The sequence below is a fragment of the Myxine glutinosa genome, chromosome 12, assembly GCF_964187855.1.
Source record: "Myxine glutinosa chromosome 12, kmMyxGlut1.1, whole genome shotgun sequence".
NCBI classification, from domain to species: domain Eukaryota; kingdom Metazoa; phylum Chordata; class Myxini; order Myxiniformes; family Myxinidae; genus Myxine; species Myxine glutinosa.
In genome coordinates, this window is record NC_136272.1 from 87,993,280 (window position 1) to 88,011,485 (window position 18,206).

The window sequence follows — 18,206 nt, forward strand, 5'->3', positions numbered from 1 at the left end:
CAGCCATATTTGCTGCTATGACTCCTTGAAAGTGAGGTAACAGTTATTAATTTGCTGCTGAGTAGTTTGCCTCATTTTAAATGTATTGGGTTGCCTTGTTTGTATCATGTAGATTGTGGACTAATGTTATAATCTTGTGTTATGTATAGATGCACCTGGTCGATTGCAATAAAGCCTCCTTTCCTGCGAGGTCTCTGGCTCTACTTTCACAACAATTTATTGCAATCTTCCTTGAGACAACCTCCGAAGGATGGAGAAGCTGATTCGCTTGGAGGCTTCTCCGGAGATCTGAACGCCCGGACTCCACTGATCAGTTGAATCAATGGCTCAATTCTCTATGACTTTTTACGGAACTGGTCCCGGACATTACAGCGGCACAGAAACTCGATGTATTATCCAGCAATATCTCTCGTGTCATCTATAGATACATCGCTCGATGCATGACGTACGACGAAGCTGTGGCTACCTTGAAAGCCCTCTACATCAAACCGCGCAGCACAGTGTATGCTCGCCACTTATTGGCAACGTGCTGGCAGGACAGAGTCCATGCATCAGTATGGCCAGGCTTTACGACAGCTGGCTCAGGATTGCACAATTCAGGACTGTATGGCTCTGCAGTACACCGATGATCTGATCCATAACGCGTTTATTACGGGTCTGCAATCTTCTGTCATCAGATAACGGCTGCTCGAGAAAGACGCTGGATTTCCAAATGGCGTTCGACCAAGCCCAAGTGTTACAGTCGGCTCAGGCCATATCCGACTCTTATGGTCGGCCCTTTACAGCTGCGAGTGCTACTGCTCACGACACGACAGGTACACACGAACACTGTGACCCGGAAGCTGACGACGGGAGAGCACCTGCTCGATCTGCCACTCATCGGGCATTACGAGTGGAAAGCTCCGATGAGGTGAACGAGCCCAGCACGGTTGCTGTGACCTCGCCCGCTGGTCAGACCGTCAAATGCTTTTTTTGCGGCAATCACAGTCACCCTCTCTGTTTGCCCTGCTAGGGAGTCGGTGTGCCATAATTGCGGAAAGCGAGGCCATTTTGCCAAAGTCTGTCCCGTGCCGAAGACCAAGCGTGCAACGCTCGCGGGCGCGTGCTTGTCGACAGGAACCCGCAGAGCTCCGAGCGGCCTCGCTCGTGCCTTGGTGCCGGTCGAAATCAACGGCCAATCGGTGGAGGCATTGGTCAACACTGGGAGCGATCGCAGCTACATCAGCCCTTGTCTCGTGGAGCGATTCGGGTCGACTCCAGCTGCCTCGACTCAGCACGTGTACATGGCGTCGTGAGCCCTATGGCAGCAAGCGCGCGGAGTGTGTGTGGTTGAGCTAGTTGCTAACGATGTTACTTGTGGTAATGTTAAGTTGCTCATCCTCCATAACATCTGCTCCGACATCCTCCTGGGTCACAATTCTTTGAATCGGCACAAACGCTTAGAGATGCAGTTTGGCGGCACCCACACTCTGTCCATGGGTACCGAGCTGGGCCCGGTTTGCGCCCTTGCCGAGACAGCTGTCGATCTGCCTCGACTATTCCCGAGCTTCACTGCTAATTGCCATCTGGTCGCCGTGAAATCTAGAAGGTATTCCCAGCTGGATGCTATCATTATAGCCGCTGAAACTAAACGCTTTTTGCACGGAGGCATTATCAAACCCAGCCGTTCACCTTGGCACGCACAAGTGCTGGTCATCGACAGCCCGAACCATCGTAAACGCATTGTCGTAGACAACTCCCAAACTATTAACCGATTCACTCAACATGATGCATCCCCTTTACCCAAAATGGAGGATATGGTTTGGGCGGTATATAAGTATAGAGTATTCAGTACGCTCGACTTAAGAAGTGAGAATCATCAGATTCCGATACGCACTGCCGACCGGCCCTTTAAGGCCTTCAAGTCCGGCCAGCAGTTGTATCAATTCCGTAGAATTCTGTTCGGAGTACAAACGGAGTGGCGTGCTTCCAGAGAGCTATAGCCGAGATTTTGGCAAAGGAACAAGTGAAAGACGTATTCGTGTATGTTGATAAGGTGACCATTTGCGGTTTGAATCAAAAGGACTACGACTTGAACTTGCGTTGGTTTTTTGGAAGTGGCTCGTAAATACTGACTGACCTTCAATGAATCGAAACGTAGCTATTCTGTGGGAACCATCATAAATCTGATGGGGTACACGGGGTCTGGAGGGGAGATAAGGCCCAATCCGGCACGCATCCAGGCCCGACTCAACCTTGCCCCTCCCGTTGACCGTGCAACTTTAAGACGCACAATGGGACTATTTGCCCATGACAGCATGTGGGTCCCACAGTTCTCAGAGAAGATAAGACCCCTTGTGGGATACAAAACATTCCCGCTGCCCTTGCCCATACTGACAGCGTTTCAACAACTAAAAGAGGGACGTCGCCAGCTCGGTCATAACTTCAATCGACGAGACAATCCCTTTTGTGGTAGAAACAGATGCGTCCGATTGCGCAGTCGCAGTGACATTGAGTCAGGGTGGCCGACCAGTGGCATTCTTCTCAAGAACACTGACTGATAGCGAGCGACGCGACTCCTCCATAGAAAAAGAGGCGTACTCCATGGTTGAATCAATCCGCAGGTGGAGACACCTCCTTCCAGGACAGTGCTTCACAGTCATAACTGGTCAACAGTCCGTCTCATTCATGTATGATGGGAAGCATTCTCAAAAGATAAAGAATGAGAAGATTGCTCGGTGGCGCATAGAACTGGCTGACGATTGCTTTGAAATTAAGTACAGGCCGGGCCTGCACAACCATGCGGCTGATGCACTGTCTAGGCCCGTCTGCGCAGGGATGACCGTTGGCGACCTGCAGAATATCCACGCGGCGCTCTGTCACCCAGGCACGACGCGCATGGTCCACTTTGTTCGGAGTAATAACCTATCCTTCTCCGTGGATGAGATACATCAGTTATACAAGACCTGCAGGGTTTGCGCAGAACTTAAACCAAGTTTCTACCAGCCGGCGGTGGGTACCCTCATACACGCGGGTAGACCATGGGAGCGCCTGAATGTTGACTTCAAGGGGCCTCTGCCCGGTAATCGGTACATGCTGACGATAGTGGACGAGAACTCGAGATTCCCGTTCGCATTTCCATGCGCTGACACGTCTTCCCTGTCAGTGATCCGCTGCTTCTTTTTTTTTTTTTTTTTTTTTGTTGTATACAAGATCGAGGCTCGTGAAAGAGCAAACATTAATCACACAGAAAGACAAACCGACACATAAAACATATAACATCGGGAGCGGTAGACAAGATGGGGAGAGAGGGGGAAGGACACAAACACAACACTTGAGAGCAGGGACCGAGAGACATGGAGAGATCTGAGAGAGGGCGAGGGCTTTGGGTGGGGCATGGAAAGGGGGGGGGGGGGGTGGGAGAGGTATAAAACACATGGACACTGCCAGGACTTCCAGGAAAGAAGTTGGAATTTCAAACAAGGTGGATCTGGGGTGAAATAGCCGGGGTAGAAAAGATCAAGGTTTTGGATTTTTTTTTTTGTATACTGAATCGAGGCTCGTGAAAGAGCTAACATTTACTTCACAAACAAATCAACCAGACAAACAAAATATATAAAAAGAGGGAGCGGAAAACAAGATGGGGAGAGAAGGGGAAGCACACAAACACAACATTTGAGAGCAGGGAGATGTGTGGAAGGGAGAGGGCTTGGGGGGAGAAGGCGTGGGAAGGGGGGGGGGGGGGGGTGGAGGGAGAAGTATAAAACACAAGGACACCAAGGACTTCCAGGACAGAAGTTGGTATTTCAAAAAAGTGGAATTGGGGTGAAATTAGCGGGGGTAGAAAAGATCAAGGTTTTGGATGGGGGAAGATAAGAGATGGTGGTGAACAGCTGTTTTAAAGACCTGGAGGGTGGAGTGGGATTGAAGAGAATGAGGGAGTTTGTTCCAGAGGCGGGAGAAAAGAGGATTGAAGGAGTGAAGGTGAGCAGAGAGTCTTGATTTTGGCAGTTTGACCATAAGAGGGTTGCAGGCAGATCTTGTGCGACCTGTAAGAATATTTGCGGGACAGAGCCCAGAGAGAGCTGGGGGGGCAAGGCCAGAGAGGAGTCGGTAGAAGATGGAAAGACCACCAACCTGCCTGCAGTGAGTGAGTGAGAGGCCCTTGAAGTTAGCTTCATCGCGGGAGATTCCAATGATTCTGAATGCTTTGGTTTCAACAGCGTGAAGACGAGCTAGGTGTGAGGCAGGAGCACCAGCCCAGAGGGGAGAGCAGTATTCCATTGAGCTGCGGATGAAAGCCTTGTATGTGGTGAGGAGCTCAGGTGTGCCAAGGAAGGACTTCGCACGACGGAGGATGCCCAGTCGGCGACTGGCTTTGAAGGCCAGATTTGAAATGTGGTTTTCCCAGGAAAGATCATGGCAGATAGGGAGACCCAAAAGCTTGAGTGACAGAACTTCTTGGAGAGGATTATTCAGAAAGTGGATGGGAGGGTTGTCCAGTCGGTCTTTTCGGAGAGACATCGTAAGAGTGTGAGATTTGTCAGGATTGAAAGACATGTTCCACTTGTTTGCCCAGTCTGTGATTTTGTCTAGGTCTGCAGAGAGTGAGGAGGCAGCAGACTGCCGATCTGAGGGATGAAGAATGGAGTGACAGAGAGTAGAGTCATCAGCAAAGAGATACAGAGGATTTTCAAGAGAGTCAGAGAGATCATTGATGAAGACCAGAAAAAGCACAGGGCCCAGAACACTGCCTTGTGGAACTCCAGCCTGAACAGGAAGAGGAGATGAGAGAAACCCATTCAGGGCCACACGTTGACTACGACTAGAGAGGAAGTCCGCCAGTCATGCGTGGAGATTTCCATGGATACCAAAAGAGGACAGTTTGGTGAGCAGAGCGGGGTGCCAGACCGTGTCGAAGGCACGTGATATGTCAAGGGAGACTGCTCTAATTTCCTGTTTGGCATTGAGGACCTCCATCCATTGTTGAGAAAGCAGAAGCAGCATGTCCAGAGTAGAGTGTCCAGGTCTGAAACCAAATTGATGATCAGAGATCAAGCCATTGGAGAAGAGGAAAGATTTCATATCTGAAGCAATGATGGATTCCATGACTTTGCTGATAATTGGGAGAAGGCTGATTGGTCTGTAGTTACTGGGATCTGTTTTTGCACCTTTTTGTGCAAAGCCGTGATGTTGGCTGATTTCCAAGCAGATGGCATATGACCTTGAGCAAAAGAGAGGGTGAAGAGAACAGAGAGAGGGAGTGAAAGAGCGGAAGAACAGGATTTTAGGACCCGTGGGCTGATGCTGTCAGGTCCAGTTGCAGAATCCGAGTCGAGGGTTGACAGAAACTTTTCCACCTTGTCAGGAGGAAAGGACACAGAGTCCAGGAGCAGCTGGGTACGACTGGGTATGGTGGGTACAGAGAGGGATGGGTTTGGGACACAAGATTTAGAGGCAAACACAGAGTTGAGGCATTCAGCTTTTTCATGTGCGGAGTCAGCCGTGTGGCCATTTGAGGTGAGGGAGGGGATGGAGGGGGAACAAACACCAGAAACAGATTTGACCAGACGCCACCAGGATTTGGAAGAGGGAGACAGATAAGAGAGTTCGGTCCTGAGAACGGAGAGATATTGTTTCCTGGCTCTCCTGAGGGTGGACACACACTTGTTTCGGGCTTTGTGAAAGGAAATGAGATTTCCTTCCGTTGGATTTGCTTTCCAGGAGACGAAAGCAAGTTGTTTCTGGGCAATAGCCTCACCACAAGATTCCGTGTACCATGGACGGGAGGAAGGGTATGACAACAGAAGACGAGATGGGATAAAACTGTGCATGAGAGAGAGCAGTTTGCTTTGGAAGAATTCCCAGGAAGAATTTATGTCAGAGGCAGTAGAGATGGGAGACCAGTCCAGATGATTGATGGCTGCTTGAAGACCGTGCCAGTTGGACTGAGTGAAATGCCAGACTCGTCGACACTGAGGAGGCTCTCTGAGAATGGTCAGAGAGATTTCCACTTTAACAAGCACATGATCAGAAGAGCCGATTGGAGCAGAAGAAGAGCAGCAGACATTTTCAGGGAAGTTAGTCATAACCAAGTCCAGAAGAGAAGATGCTCCGTTGACTGATATCCGGGTCGGGAAATTGACAGATTGTGTCAGTCCCAGTGAGTCACAGAAGTCCTTTGCTGAAGAGCCATGGCTGGTGAGAGAGGTACCCACACCCAGCCAACTGGCGTGGTGACAGTTGAAATCACCACATATGAGGAAGAGAGAGTTGGGATGGGTAGATAGAAGTTGGTCCATATTCTCAGACAGCGAGATGTAGATGGAGTCATCACTGTTTGGTGGACGGTACAACACACATATGAACAAAAGGTGGGAGCGAAGGGGAAGCCGTAGCCAAAGGTATTCCTGGGGGTGAGGTGGAGAGAGGGCAGTGCAGGGCGAGTGAGGAAGAGAGTTTTTTATAAAGATAGCAACCCCACCTCCAGGACGAGGCTCAGGTCTATCATACCGGAGGAGGGAGTAACCTGGGAGAGATACCAAGGAATCAGAGACATCAGGAAGGAGGAACGTTTCTGTTAAGCAGATCACGTCTGGTTTGTCAGAAGCAACCTGTATGGAGAGATCAGAGAAGTTTGAGTGAAGGCCCCGGATGTTTGAGGTCCATACTGTTAAGGAAGAGGAAGGGGGAGCATCGGATACAGAACAGGGGGGGGAGCGGTAGGGTAAGAAGTGGAAGAGGAGGAAGAGGTAGGGAGAGCTGTTGAAGGTGTGTCGGAGATTACAGAATAGCTTGGAGAAAGGGAAGAATGGGGCAGACAAAAGGTTTGATGGTGATTGGGAGAGGCGCAGTGCGGTGTTGTTTGACGAGGGGGAAGAGCGAGGCAGAAGGTTGAGGGAGATGAAGGTGAAAGTTGGAAGGGGGAAGAAGCGGGGAGGACGCTTTGAGGGGGAGGGGTGAGAGGGGTGAGAGGGGAGCTTTAGGTAGCTATTACTGATGTTCGGGTATCCGGCATTCATACACAGTGACCGTGGGACTGCTTTTATGTCTCGGGAGCTGAAGCAATTTTTCCTTGAGTTTGGCAACGCCTCCAGCCATACCACCGCTGATAACCCCCCCGAGGGAACGGGCTATCGAAAGATACAACTGTGTTATCTGGAGGGCTGTCACGATGGCCTTGCGTACCAATGGCTTGGCCCCGACCATGTGGGAGCGAGTGCTTCCTGAAGCACTGCATGCGATCCGCTCCCTGTTGTGCACCTCCACTAATGCCACTCCTCATGAGACTCTTCCGGTACCAATGTCGCGGTTCTAGCGCGCATCCCTTACCCTCGGGGCTAGCTGAGCCTAGACCTGCACTGCGAAAACGCATGGTCCGTCAAAGCAAATATGAACCGCTTGCTGACCGTGTAGACATACTGGAAGCGAATCCACAATATGTGCACGTTTGATTGGCCGATGGCCAACAAACCACGGTATCGCTTGGCATCTAGCACCTTGTGGTGAGATAGACGAAACAGAAGCTGACTCGACCACCCCCATCCGGCAAGACTCGAGCCCTGCCGAGGCTACTGGGGGTGACACGCTGCCTCGCAGTAAGAAATCATGTCTCCTTTGCCTCAGGCCGTGGACTTGTCGGGTTCTGATAGGAGATCGCCGAGTGACGGAGAGCGGTCTATCCCAAGCACCCGGGGCTATGGAGATGACGGCGTGTACCGCACGCGCAGCAGCCGGCTATGTCAACCTCCAACTCGTTTCGGTTTTGATTATTCCTATTAACGGTATTCTTAAGAGAGGGAGAATGTGAAGAATTGGACGACGGAAAGCCAGTTGCTGGTATAATACACATACCTGTCTCGCAGGGGCGGTCCCTGTGGAGATGGGCGGTTTTGCATATGTAACTAGCTGTGAGAGTGGGAGACTGACATATTTGCTGCTATGACTCGTTGAGAGCTAGGTAAAAAACCACCTTTAGAGGCCATTTTTCCCCGCAAGCGGGGGTTGGCCTTTTTCGGGAACTGTGGTTGTTGTTGTTTTTCGGTCCCCTTTTTGAAGCAATGTTTTACGGCTGGATGCCCTTCCTGACGCCAACCCTTTTTGCCGCCTTTAACGACAAGCAGGGAATTACCAGTGAACTGGTACTCAATTTGCCGACCTCGGAAGGATGACAGGCTGAGTCAACCCCCCTGGCGTTAATTCAGCGATTGACCGGGATTCGAACCCAGGATCCTAGGATCCTTAGCCGGTACCCTAGCCACTAGCCCAACACCAGGGATGCTAGGTAATGATGCTAGGTGAGGGGAGATGCTAGGTTGAGAGCTAGGATCCTGGGTTATTAATTATTATTAGTTATTAATTTGCTGATTAGTAGTTTGCCTCATTTTAAATGTATTGGGTTGTCTTGTTTGTGTCATGTAGATTGTAGACTAATGTTATGATCTTGTGTTATGTATAGATGCACATGGTCGATTGCAATAAAGCCTCCTTTCCTGTGAGGTCTCTGGCTCTACTTTAACAACAGAGAGAGAGAGAGAGAACTTTACTTTGGAGATTGCAGAAGAGCTCAGAGAAAGGGAAGGGTGAGGAGGACAAAAGGTTTGTTGGTGATGGGATGAGGCACAGTGAGGTGTTGTTTGAGGAGGAGCAGAGCAAAGTTGAAGGTGTTGTTTGAGGGGGGGGGGGGGAAGAGTGAATTAGAAGGTTGAGGAGGTGGAGGTATGAGTTGGAAGGAAGAGGAAGCAGTGAGGAGTCAGCTTTGAGGAGAAGGGGTGAAAGGGGAGAAAATGGTGGGGAGAGATTTGAATGGGGGGATTGGATGGGAAAGGGGTGTGAGAGATGCATTTTGAAGAGGAGGGGTGAGGGGGGAGATTTGAATGGGAGGAGTGAGGGGGGATTCTCGGAGGAGAGGGGTGAGGGGAGTTTCGAAAGTGTTGGACGATAAATGAAAAACGAACATTTATTGCAAACTGGGTTTCTTGCGATTTTCAAGTCTGAGATCCGTTTGAAAAAGTTAGAGCAGCGGTGGAATGAAGGTGAGTTTAGAGAATGTAGAAAGGAAGAACAGTAAGAGATTGAATTTTTCTTGAAATGGAATGATTTGAAGAGGAAATTGAAGACAGCCTTTCAAAGAGGAAGAAAAAGAGTGTGTTGTAATATACAACTGAGTACAGGACTGCAAGGGGAAGTTCAAATATTTTTAAACAAAACCATGAGAACTATCTGGGAAAATTCCCTGAAGTGAGGGCGTGGATCTGAGAAAAAAAAAAGGAAGAGAAAGTGTTGAATGAGTATGGTGAAAACGAGAATTGGAAAGGTGAGTATCGGCTGGGGAGGTAGAAGGAAAAGGAGATAAAGGGGGTGCTCATGCACGGGGGAGCGAGCCGTGAGGAGAGAAGGAAATGATTATTTACATTTTTTTTCTTTTTTAGATTTAAGACAAAACAAAATGTAAGGTGTTCAGGGGAAGTCGGGGGTGAACAACACGATGGTTTGGTGAACCGACAACGCGACAAGAAGCCTCGAGGGACAGTCCCCACACGCGGCGCGAACAACAAAACGACTAATTAAACACAAATTTGCACGAATACAAACCCATATCTGACGAGAAAAACACTGAACACATGCACAGTAAAATAACCAGGAGAAATTTGACAAAAATGTGATTGCGAAAATACTTATCTTTCATGACGTGGAGAGCTCGGAAGGACGCTTCTTCGCCGGAGGAACCGGAAGCGGGAACTGGTATTAAGTCTTCGAGGGGAGAATGTGATTGAATAGTTTCCGGAGGGCAATTGCAGAAATTGGAGAAAAGAGGAACAAAAAAAAAGAGGTGTGTGTGTAAAGTGTGCACTTTCAGTTTAACCAGGAGAGGATTACTGGAAAAACTTGTGTTGTGAAGGAAAGGGAGACTTATCAGTCTCTTCCAAGACACTCTGCCTTTTGACAGGTCGCATAAATGAGATGAGCCACCCCATCTGCCATGTTAGGAACTGGCAATGTGTTTGAGCCTCATCACGTGATATGATAATGATTTTGAGAGCTTCTTATTTGACAGAAACCAAATCAGTTTGTGATGCTGCCACCTCATTACCTGAATGAGAGGTAGCCCAATCACAAACAGGTCTCCTGGATCCTGTGGACGATGAAGCTCTCAAGACGTCTCCATTGGACAACACAGACACTGTAGACTATGAGTTTAAGGAATTATTTGGAATGATGAAATCTGCAGCTCAGTTTTGAAGACAGCTTTGATATGTGATCCACGTCATGGCTGATGGTGAAGCCTATAAAGTCAAGAAACCCAACCACTTCCTGTGTTTAACCAGGAAAAACGATCAGTTGGTTGTTTTTTTACAATTGTGCCGGAGTGACAGAGTGAAACTGAGATTTGTCAGAACTGAAAGAGATGGTCCAACAATCAGGACATCAAAATTCATGTTTACTAATTACTAACTTATTTTGCTACTCAGGTAAAAGTGGACTTAATAAGACACAAACAGTGGATTTTCAGCAAAATGATGTCAGAAACCTCACCTCCTTTCACATACTCCAAAACAAGGGCGACGCGGTGACTGTCTGGAAGTCTTATCGGGATGTCGAGCAACTTTACTGAAGGGAAATGAGATAGTGGAGCATAAGTTAATATGTCTTAAGAATCTTACCCAAAGTCAAACATCTTTTAACAACATGATCAACATGCACATTTTTTGTGATGACAAGTAGTCAACAGGTGAGCCTCAACATAATCCTTTCACCATCACCATTCATGATCTTGTAGGTAAACATTTATCTGGGTAGTGTGTGTACAAATCACAATTCGTATCGAGTAGACAAGTTTAGGCAAACAACTGATCAGAATTCTTCCGAGAACACGACATTTGGCGAACACACAACTCAGATGCGGTTGGCTCAGTATATTTGATTTACAGTGTGTTGGAATCTCATTCTTGATTACACAAAAGCAAATGAAAGTGAAACGCAAAGAGCTGATAAGAGGATCCGGTTTCCAGCAGCAGCCTCTCATCTTCTCTTTGCTTGTTTGGCTTCATGAAGCCTGGTGTTGGCTTCACCGTTAATGTTTCTGGCTGATGATCTTCTGGCGTTGAATTTGAGCCCATATTACGCTGCTGAAATACCACAAAGTGGGTTGACTCAGCCTGTTATCCTTCAGACGCCGCAAAATGAGAACCGGCCTACTGGTAATAGGGGCAACTGCATCAGCGGCACAGCCACAATTCTAGAAAGTGATGCAACCAGCAGCCACATGCTGCATACGAAACAACAACTCTTCCCATCCTCGCTAAAAACCATACTTTTTCAGCTTGTTCAGCATCTGTGTCCTCTTTCCAGCTCTCACTCTATCATCCATCAAGTGTCATCCTCTAGCCTCCATTACCCTGCTATCGGTGAAGTACCAGTCTCATAGTGGGATCTGCACCCAGACTCAAGAACTCAAGTGTGCTTCCTATTAATTCAATGCACCATCCTGTCAAACCTCCAAGACAATTAATGTTTCTTGGTATTTGTGGTAAATTTTAGAGGTCTTTGAATGAAATAGAACTGCATTTAAATATCAATATGTATATTTGTTCTCAAAAACTAGTTGTTCAAGTCTCTGAGACATGAATTGTGATGATGGTCATTTTATTGGAAGTTATTTTCAATTTTGTTCAGAGATGTCATGATAAAGAAGAAGACCCACTCATTTTTGGCTTCAGACATTGAAAACATGGACAACAGTGGCCTCCATAATTATTAAATGGAACAGGTTTGGAACAACCAGGACTCTTCCTAGAGCTGGCCGACCGGCCAAACTGAGCAGTCGGGAGAGAAGGGCCTTGGTAAGAGAGGTGACCAATAACCCGATGGTCACTCTGTTTTGAGCTCCAGAGATCCTGTGTGGAGATGGGAGAAACTTCCAAAAGGACAACCATCACTGTAACACTCCACCGATCTGGGCATCATGGCAGAGTGGCCAGACGGAAGCCTCTCCTCAGTAAAATACACATGCCACTGTGCTCTTGGGAACCTTCAATGCAGCAGCAATTGTTTTGCAGGCTTCCCCAGATGTGTGCCTCGACACAATCCTGTCTTTGACCTCTGCAGGCATTTCCTTCGACCTCATGGCTTGGTTTTTGCTCTGATATGCATTGTCAGCCGTGAGACCTTGTATAGACAGGTGTGTGCCTTTCCAAATCATGTCCAATCAATTGAATTTACCACAGGTGAACTCCAATCAAGGTGTAGAAACATCTCAAAGATAATCAAGAGAAATGGGAGGCACGTGAGCGAAATTTCAAGTGTCATCGCAAAGGGTATGAATACTTCTGTCAGTGACATTTCAGTTTTTTTCTTTTTAATAAATTTGCAAAACTTTCTAAAATCCTGTTTTCTCTTTGTCATTATGGGGTATTGAGTGTAGATTGATGAGAAAAAATTAATTTAAACGATTTCAGCATAAGGCTGCAACATAACAAAATGTGAAAAACGTGAAGGGGTCGGACTGAATACTTTCTGAATACTGAAGACTGAATACTTTCTGAATGCACTGTAAGTACTTGTAAAATCGATTAATTTTATTTGGAATTATAACCTTAACTTATAAGCAATTGACTGATTTTCCAACTGCCCGGATCATCAGCTGGGCACCGATTTTCATTGAGGCGTTGATCCTTTCAGCCAGAACCTCTCCAAAAGAAACGACAGATCCACAACCCTGGCCGCAGGTCCACATCAGAAGATTACTCAACATCAATGGAATAAGACTGCTGCAAGCTTTCGTCATTTATCTCGATCCTGAGCTACATTCTGTGCCTCACACCATGATGGACCCAACTCCTCCAGACCAGTTGCCATAGTCCTTCGCCAAGTTGTTTTTGGCCTGCCTGGTTCCCTCCTTCCTGGCACTGTCCATCCGAAAGCAACATTGGGGATTCGGTCAGGGGACATTCAAAGCATGTAGCTATGCCATTGGAGGCGGCGACACTAAATTTCAAGGGCAATTCTGTGGCAACCAGTTTTTTCATGCAAGTCTTTGTTGGATATCTTATTTAGCCAGAAGATGCCGCAAATTTTCGATAGGCATCCATTGTGGAAAGATTCACCATGCCCACATCTGACTTAATTACCCGCTAGCATTCAGAGCTATACAGATAAACAGACTTGACATTGCTGTTATAAAGGCTTATCTTTGTTTTCAGGCTGTACTGCTTCGACTTCCAGATAGATTGGAGTTGAGCGATTGCATTACGCTTTTTGGAGTCTTGCCTTGATGTCTTTCTTGGCTCGATTGACTTTGCTGATTAGACTGCCTCGGTATGTAAACGCATCTACAGTCTCTCGGGCTTCCCCATTTTCCAGTAATAGATGCAGGAGGTACCTTGGTCTTGGTGGTATAGATATTAAGATCTGTCCTTCTCGCAAAGCTTGCGAGCCTGTCAGTTTGTCCTTGCAAATACGTGTCCCTTGATGACAAAACAGCTAAATCGTCAGCAAAGTCCAGATCTTCAAGTTGGGTGGAAAGGGTCCACTGGATGCCTCCAGGTCTACCTGATGTGGTGTTCCTCATGATCCAGTCGATTGTAATCAGAAAGTGGATAGGTGATATGATACAACCTTGGTGAACTAGAGACTCTACCGGGAACCACTGTGATAAGTAGGTGCTCAGGATGACAATGTATTCAAGGTGGTTGTAGAATTTTCTTATTAGAGTGATCATCTTCTGTGTAATTCCATAAGATCTCAGTATTTTCCACAGGCTTGCTATATAAACATGATCACATTCATTCTTCAAGTCAATGAAATTGATATTAAGAGGTGCATTTCATTCAAAGCATTCATATTATTATTAAATAAATATATTATATTGCAATCAAACTTCAATAAGTTTGAGTGAAATCCATACTTACCAATGTTTTCGTGATGAAGCTTCGTTAATATGTATGCTTCATGCAACATCTGCAAAAGAAAAAAGAAAAAAAGGAGAAAACAAACGGAAAATTATACAAATGCCTTCAATAATCTGGAATCAGGTTGTCACCCCCATCACAATAACCACAAGATTGTAACTCACACAGAGATGCACGGCCTCAGGAGCCAAGAGACAAAGATATATCACAGACAAAGATTCTACCAGGACAGTTCAGAGGTAAGTTAAACTGTGTTCATTCAACAGTTAAAAACACCACTATCTCAATATAAACACAAACTTACCATTTGTCCATCATCCACAAATTTTGCCAACTTCAAAGCAACCTGAAAGAGGTGACAAGAGATCATATTACAACATCTCAGTTACAATATGGGAAAATGAGTAAAATATATGATATTGGTGTGTGGTGATGTACAATTATTATATCTGTTTATACTGAAGTCAACGTCGGAGATAAATTATAGAAAGAAACAACTTCACACAGATGGACGATAAAAAGGGGAATAGGTAAACGATTACATCAACACACCACAAGTGAATCTAGTCGAGTGCTAATAATTGGAAGAAGGACAAACATTGAGGTACAAGCGATGAGGGAGTACAAGGGGGTGAGGGACAGTGATGGGCATCAAAGTGTAAATTGGGGAAAAAAATAAAATAAAAATCAATGGTAGGAATGAAGAAGCCACCTCAACTTTGCATCAAGGGGTTTTCCACAATATTCTTGGTGAGATTTGTGACACACAACCATCATCTGTCACAGATTACACATTATTTGTTCATTGCAATCACATATATGATGTAATCTTCTACACGTGATGTGGGCCCTGCAAGTCAAAATAAAAAGCATCGTTCATCTAATCAGAAATAAAGATAAATTCAGATGCAGGAGAATTCCCGATCCCTTTGCTCTCATCCTTCTTCCATGTGTCTCTCCGTTGTTTCCCTCTGCACTGCTTGCTTTCTGTATTTTCCACCGTGTTCAGTTCTTTGTTCTATCTCACTCTCCTGTGAGCTGTTCCATCTCCCAGAAAGTTAAATGAAGAAACAGGAAGTATATCTCAAGCTTGTACCTCTTTTGCAGAGATGACATTCGTTGCTTTGTAAACGAATCCAAAACTTCCTTCTCCAATTTTGGAGATAACCTTCCACATCCCGACCTGAAAACAAAGGCACAAATAAAGCTTCACAACAGTGCTTCTGAAATGAAATCGAAACAAGAAAGAGTAATCAGAGATTGCAGACACTCGCCATGACGTGTTTTAGTGGTTTTTAAGGCTATTGTGTTCAAACAAATATGGCGGCCGTACCACATGACCTTTGGCGTCATCTTTTATTTTTCTCCACAAATTTATCCCCAGATGATGCTCAAAAAATTTCATCTTGATCGGATGAAGTTTTGTACTTGTCACATTATGACGTCATCGTGGAGGCACCGATGACATCATCATTCACATATTGTTATGTTTATGGGGGGGTAGGTGAAAGAATACCATAGGAGAGGTAAAATTGTATAGGAAGCAGCACGGACCATGTGACGAGCTGGAGATTTTCGATGTCATAAGTAGAGAAAACGTAGCTGAAGGTTGTTTAAATGTTCATCACACGAGGGGTGGTGACGTGCTAATTATCTCTAGGGTTTAAGGTTAGTTTTCCACTGTGCGTCACACCCTCTGTAAATTTTCCCAAACATTTTTGCTGACATGGCTGGCCATGTAAATCAACCCTTAAATTGCAACAACCCTGGCAAAAGCCAAGCAGGGCCGGCGATGTGATCCCGGCCGAACTGAGCCTGCCCTCATGGAGCTAATAAGGCACAGGAACCTAAATAAGGACCCCACAGGCCATTTTAGCATTTGAGCCACTTTCTCTAAGTGTAAAAAAAACTTGGCTACCTCATTTTCATTGAAGGGTGGAACCAGCCTCACATGCTTACCAACATCCGAGGTGTTCTGACTCGTTGTCGAACCAGCCGGCATGGATGCGACTTCTCCCCGTTCTCCCATTAATTCCAGCTCCTTGAGTTTAATTTCCTTCTGATACTCCATCTCACGTTCCTTTAACTCCCTTTCGGCTCTCCTTTCCTCTGCTCTTTCCTTTTTGTACACCGCACCTTTCCGATGCCATCTCCAGGCATTGCAAATCGTCATTGCTGGGCACCGAAGGGGGCTCGGCAGTGACGCACGCTGAAAGGGAGTACTCAGTTTTCACTCTGGATGTTTTCTTTCTTGTTTGTTTGTTTGTTTGTTTGTCCGGGCGATATCTCAGCCATCCTTTGAGCTGGGAAGCTGAAATTTCGGCACAATAGTGAGCAAGTCCTTTGTCAAAAACGCTATTTTTTGTTTTTTGTTTAATCAAATAATTGAGGAGTTATTTAATTATTCGCGATTAATTAGGTACTTATTTAATTAATCAAATTTCCCTTATCTTCTGACCATTAACTCAGGCACCTTTTGAGTTAGGAAGCTGATATTTGGACATGCCAATGACCAGGTGATTTGGCTGCAAAGGCTATTTTTGATTTATTAATTAATTAATCAATTAATCGATTAATTATTTAGTTATTCGATTAATGACTAAAAATTTTTTTTTTTAAGTTACAGATTCTGATGAAATGGTGGTGGTTTATGTGTTCTCTGACCGAATTGATTAATAATTTAATTTTTTAATGATTCTTATTTATTTATTTTCATTATTAATCATTTATTTATTTTCTTTCTCATTTGGCCAATATCTCAGGCACCTTTTGAGCTCGGAAGCTAATATTTGGACATGAGTGACCAAGTGATGTGGCTATTAAGGATATTTTTGATTTATTGATTAATCAATTAATCGATTAATTATTTAATTATTCGATTAATTACGAAAAAAAAAACTCAGTTGCAGATTCTGATGAAATGGTAGTGGTTTATGTGTTCTGTGACCGAATTGATTCATAATTTAATTTTTTAATGATTATTATTTATTTATTTTCATTATTAATCATTTATTTATTTTCTTTCTCATTTGGCCAATATCTCAGGCACCTTTTGAGCTGGGAAGCTAATATTTGGACATGACAGTGACCAAGTGATGTGGCTATTGTTACGGGGTCCATTACAATCTCCTGGTCTCGGTAACCTCCGAACGCCAGAGGAACCCCGGCAGAAAAATATGTCACCCTGTGTTGAAAATCAATAGTGAAACCACACCAATGATTACAAATGACCAAAATTGTATAAGAAATCACACACCGTTATAACGGTACAACAAATGGCACGCAAAGGAATTAGTGGCAAGCCAAGGCAATTTCGAGTGCACTCGATATATATCTCATTGCTTATGATGGTAACTCACTGCTCCCAGTGAAGGAAAAAGGACCCTCCTCAATGTCTCTGTAACCTTTTCCAAGGCGAAGGTGATTCGCTCCAGCTAGTGTCAGAGCGAGGTCGAATCGAGACCCGCACTCCGTGGATGCTGATGAGGCATAGGCGTGACGTAGGAAAAACCTAGCAGGTCACGTGGTCCGAAACCAGAGGCAAACTCAATGTGCCCGTTCACAGTTCAATCAGCGAACCGCAGCATACTCTTCAAACGCAGCGTTTGCGCACACACATCCCCGACATACAACAGGATGCAGAGAAAAGCAAACGCTTAGCAAGAACCTTTTCGGTGAGCGAAGTGTGAGGTTCAAAATGGCCGACGGCTCGTACTTGAGTCGAGGCGACCAGGCGAGGATTCGTCTCAAATCTCAGCGCCCAAAACCTGACTACGCAGATTTCACACTCCCAGCGATAACTCCTACCGCAGGATGTCCTTTCAGGGAAGTCAAAATTCCTTCACGACATTCGTTAGACAACGCTCGTTACAGAGCTCGACGTCACGCGTCTTGTCCGAATTTCCTCGCCACGCCGCTTCTTCCTCTTCACCTCCTTTTTCTTCCGGTTCGGTTTCCTGTATCATTTTAAGTTAACCTTTTTAACTTTAGATAACCGTTCCTGAGTAATAAACCTTGAGAAGATAATAATAGTACATAATATCAGAACTACGGCAAGGGGGTGAAAACCACAATAACGGAAGTTACGAATCCGTAACACTATCAAGGATATTTTTGATTTATTGATCAATTGATTAATTATTGATTAATCAATTAATTATTTAATTTTTTATTAATGACTTATTTAATTAAATTTCTAAAAGATACATCTTCGGATGAAGCACAAGTGGTTTAGTTATGCTATTAGCCAATTGATTAAGAAAATATTTTGTGATAATCTTTTATTGATTTTAATTATACAATTAATCAATCAATTAG

At 45.4% G+C, this 18,206-nt stretch overlaps 3 protein-coding genes across 3 annotated transcripts in view; 2 read left to right on the plus strand and 1 right to left on the minus strand.

The window, feature by feature from the left end:
* Positions 1 to 1,295, plus strand: part of LOC144888468 (uncharacterized) — a 6,754-nt gene extending 5,459 nt beyond the window's left edge. The window contains exons 2-4 of the mRNA XM_078766383.1: positions 425 to 554; positions 678 to 910; positions 1,013 to 1,295. Coding sequence (XP_078622509.1) covers positions 425 to 554; positions 678 to 910; positions 1,013 to 1,295 — 646 coding nt within the window. The remainder of the gene's footprint in view (positions 1 to 424; positions 555 to 677; positions 911 to 1,012) is intronic.
* Positions 1 to 18,206, minus strand: part of LOC137418790 (putative serine/threonine-protein kinase MARK-C) — a 137,027-nt gene that overhangs the window by 75,213 nt on the left and 43,608 nt on the right. The window contains exons 5-8 of the mRNA XM_078766071.1: positions 14,986 to 15,072; positions 14,194 to 14,235; positions 13,890 to 13,938; positions 10,516 to 10,590 (exon numbers count right to left, since the gene is read on the minus strand). Coding sequence (XP_078622197.1) covers positions 10,516 to 10,590; positions 13,890 to 13,938; positions 14,194 to 14,235; positions 14,986 to 15,072 — 253 coding nt within the window. The remainder of the gene's footprint in view (positions 1 to 10,515; positions 10,591 to 13,889; positions 13,939 to 14,193; positions 14,236 to 14,985; positions 15,073 to 18,206) is intronic.
* The window catches only part of LOC144888366 (uncharacterized), a 57,226-nt gene that overhangs the window by 30,769 nt on the left and 8,251 nt on the right, over positions 1 to 18,206 (plus strand). The window lies entirely within an intron of this gene.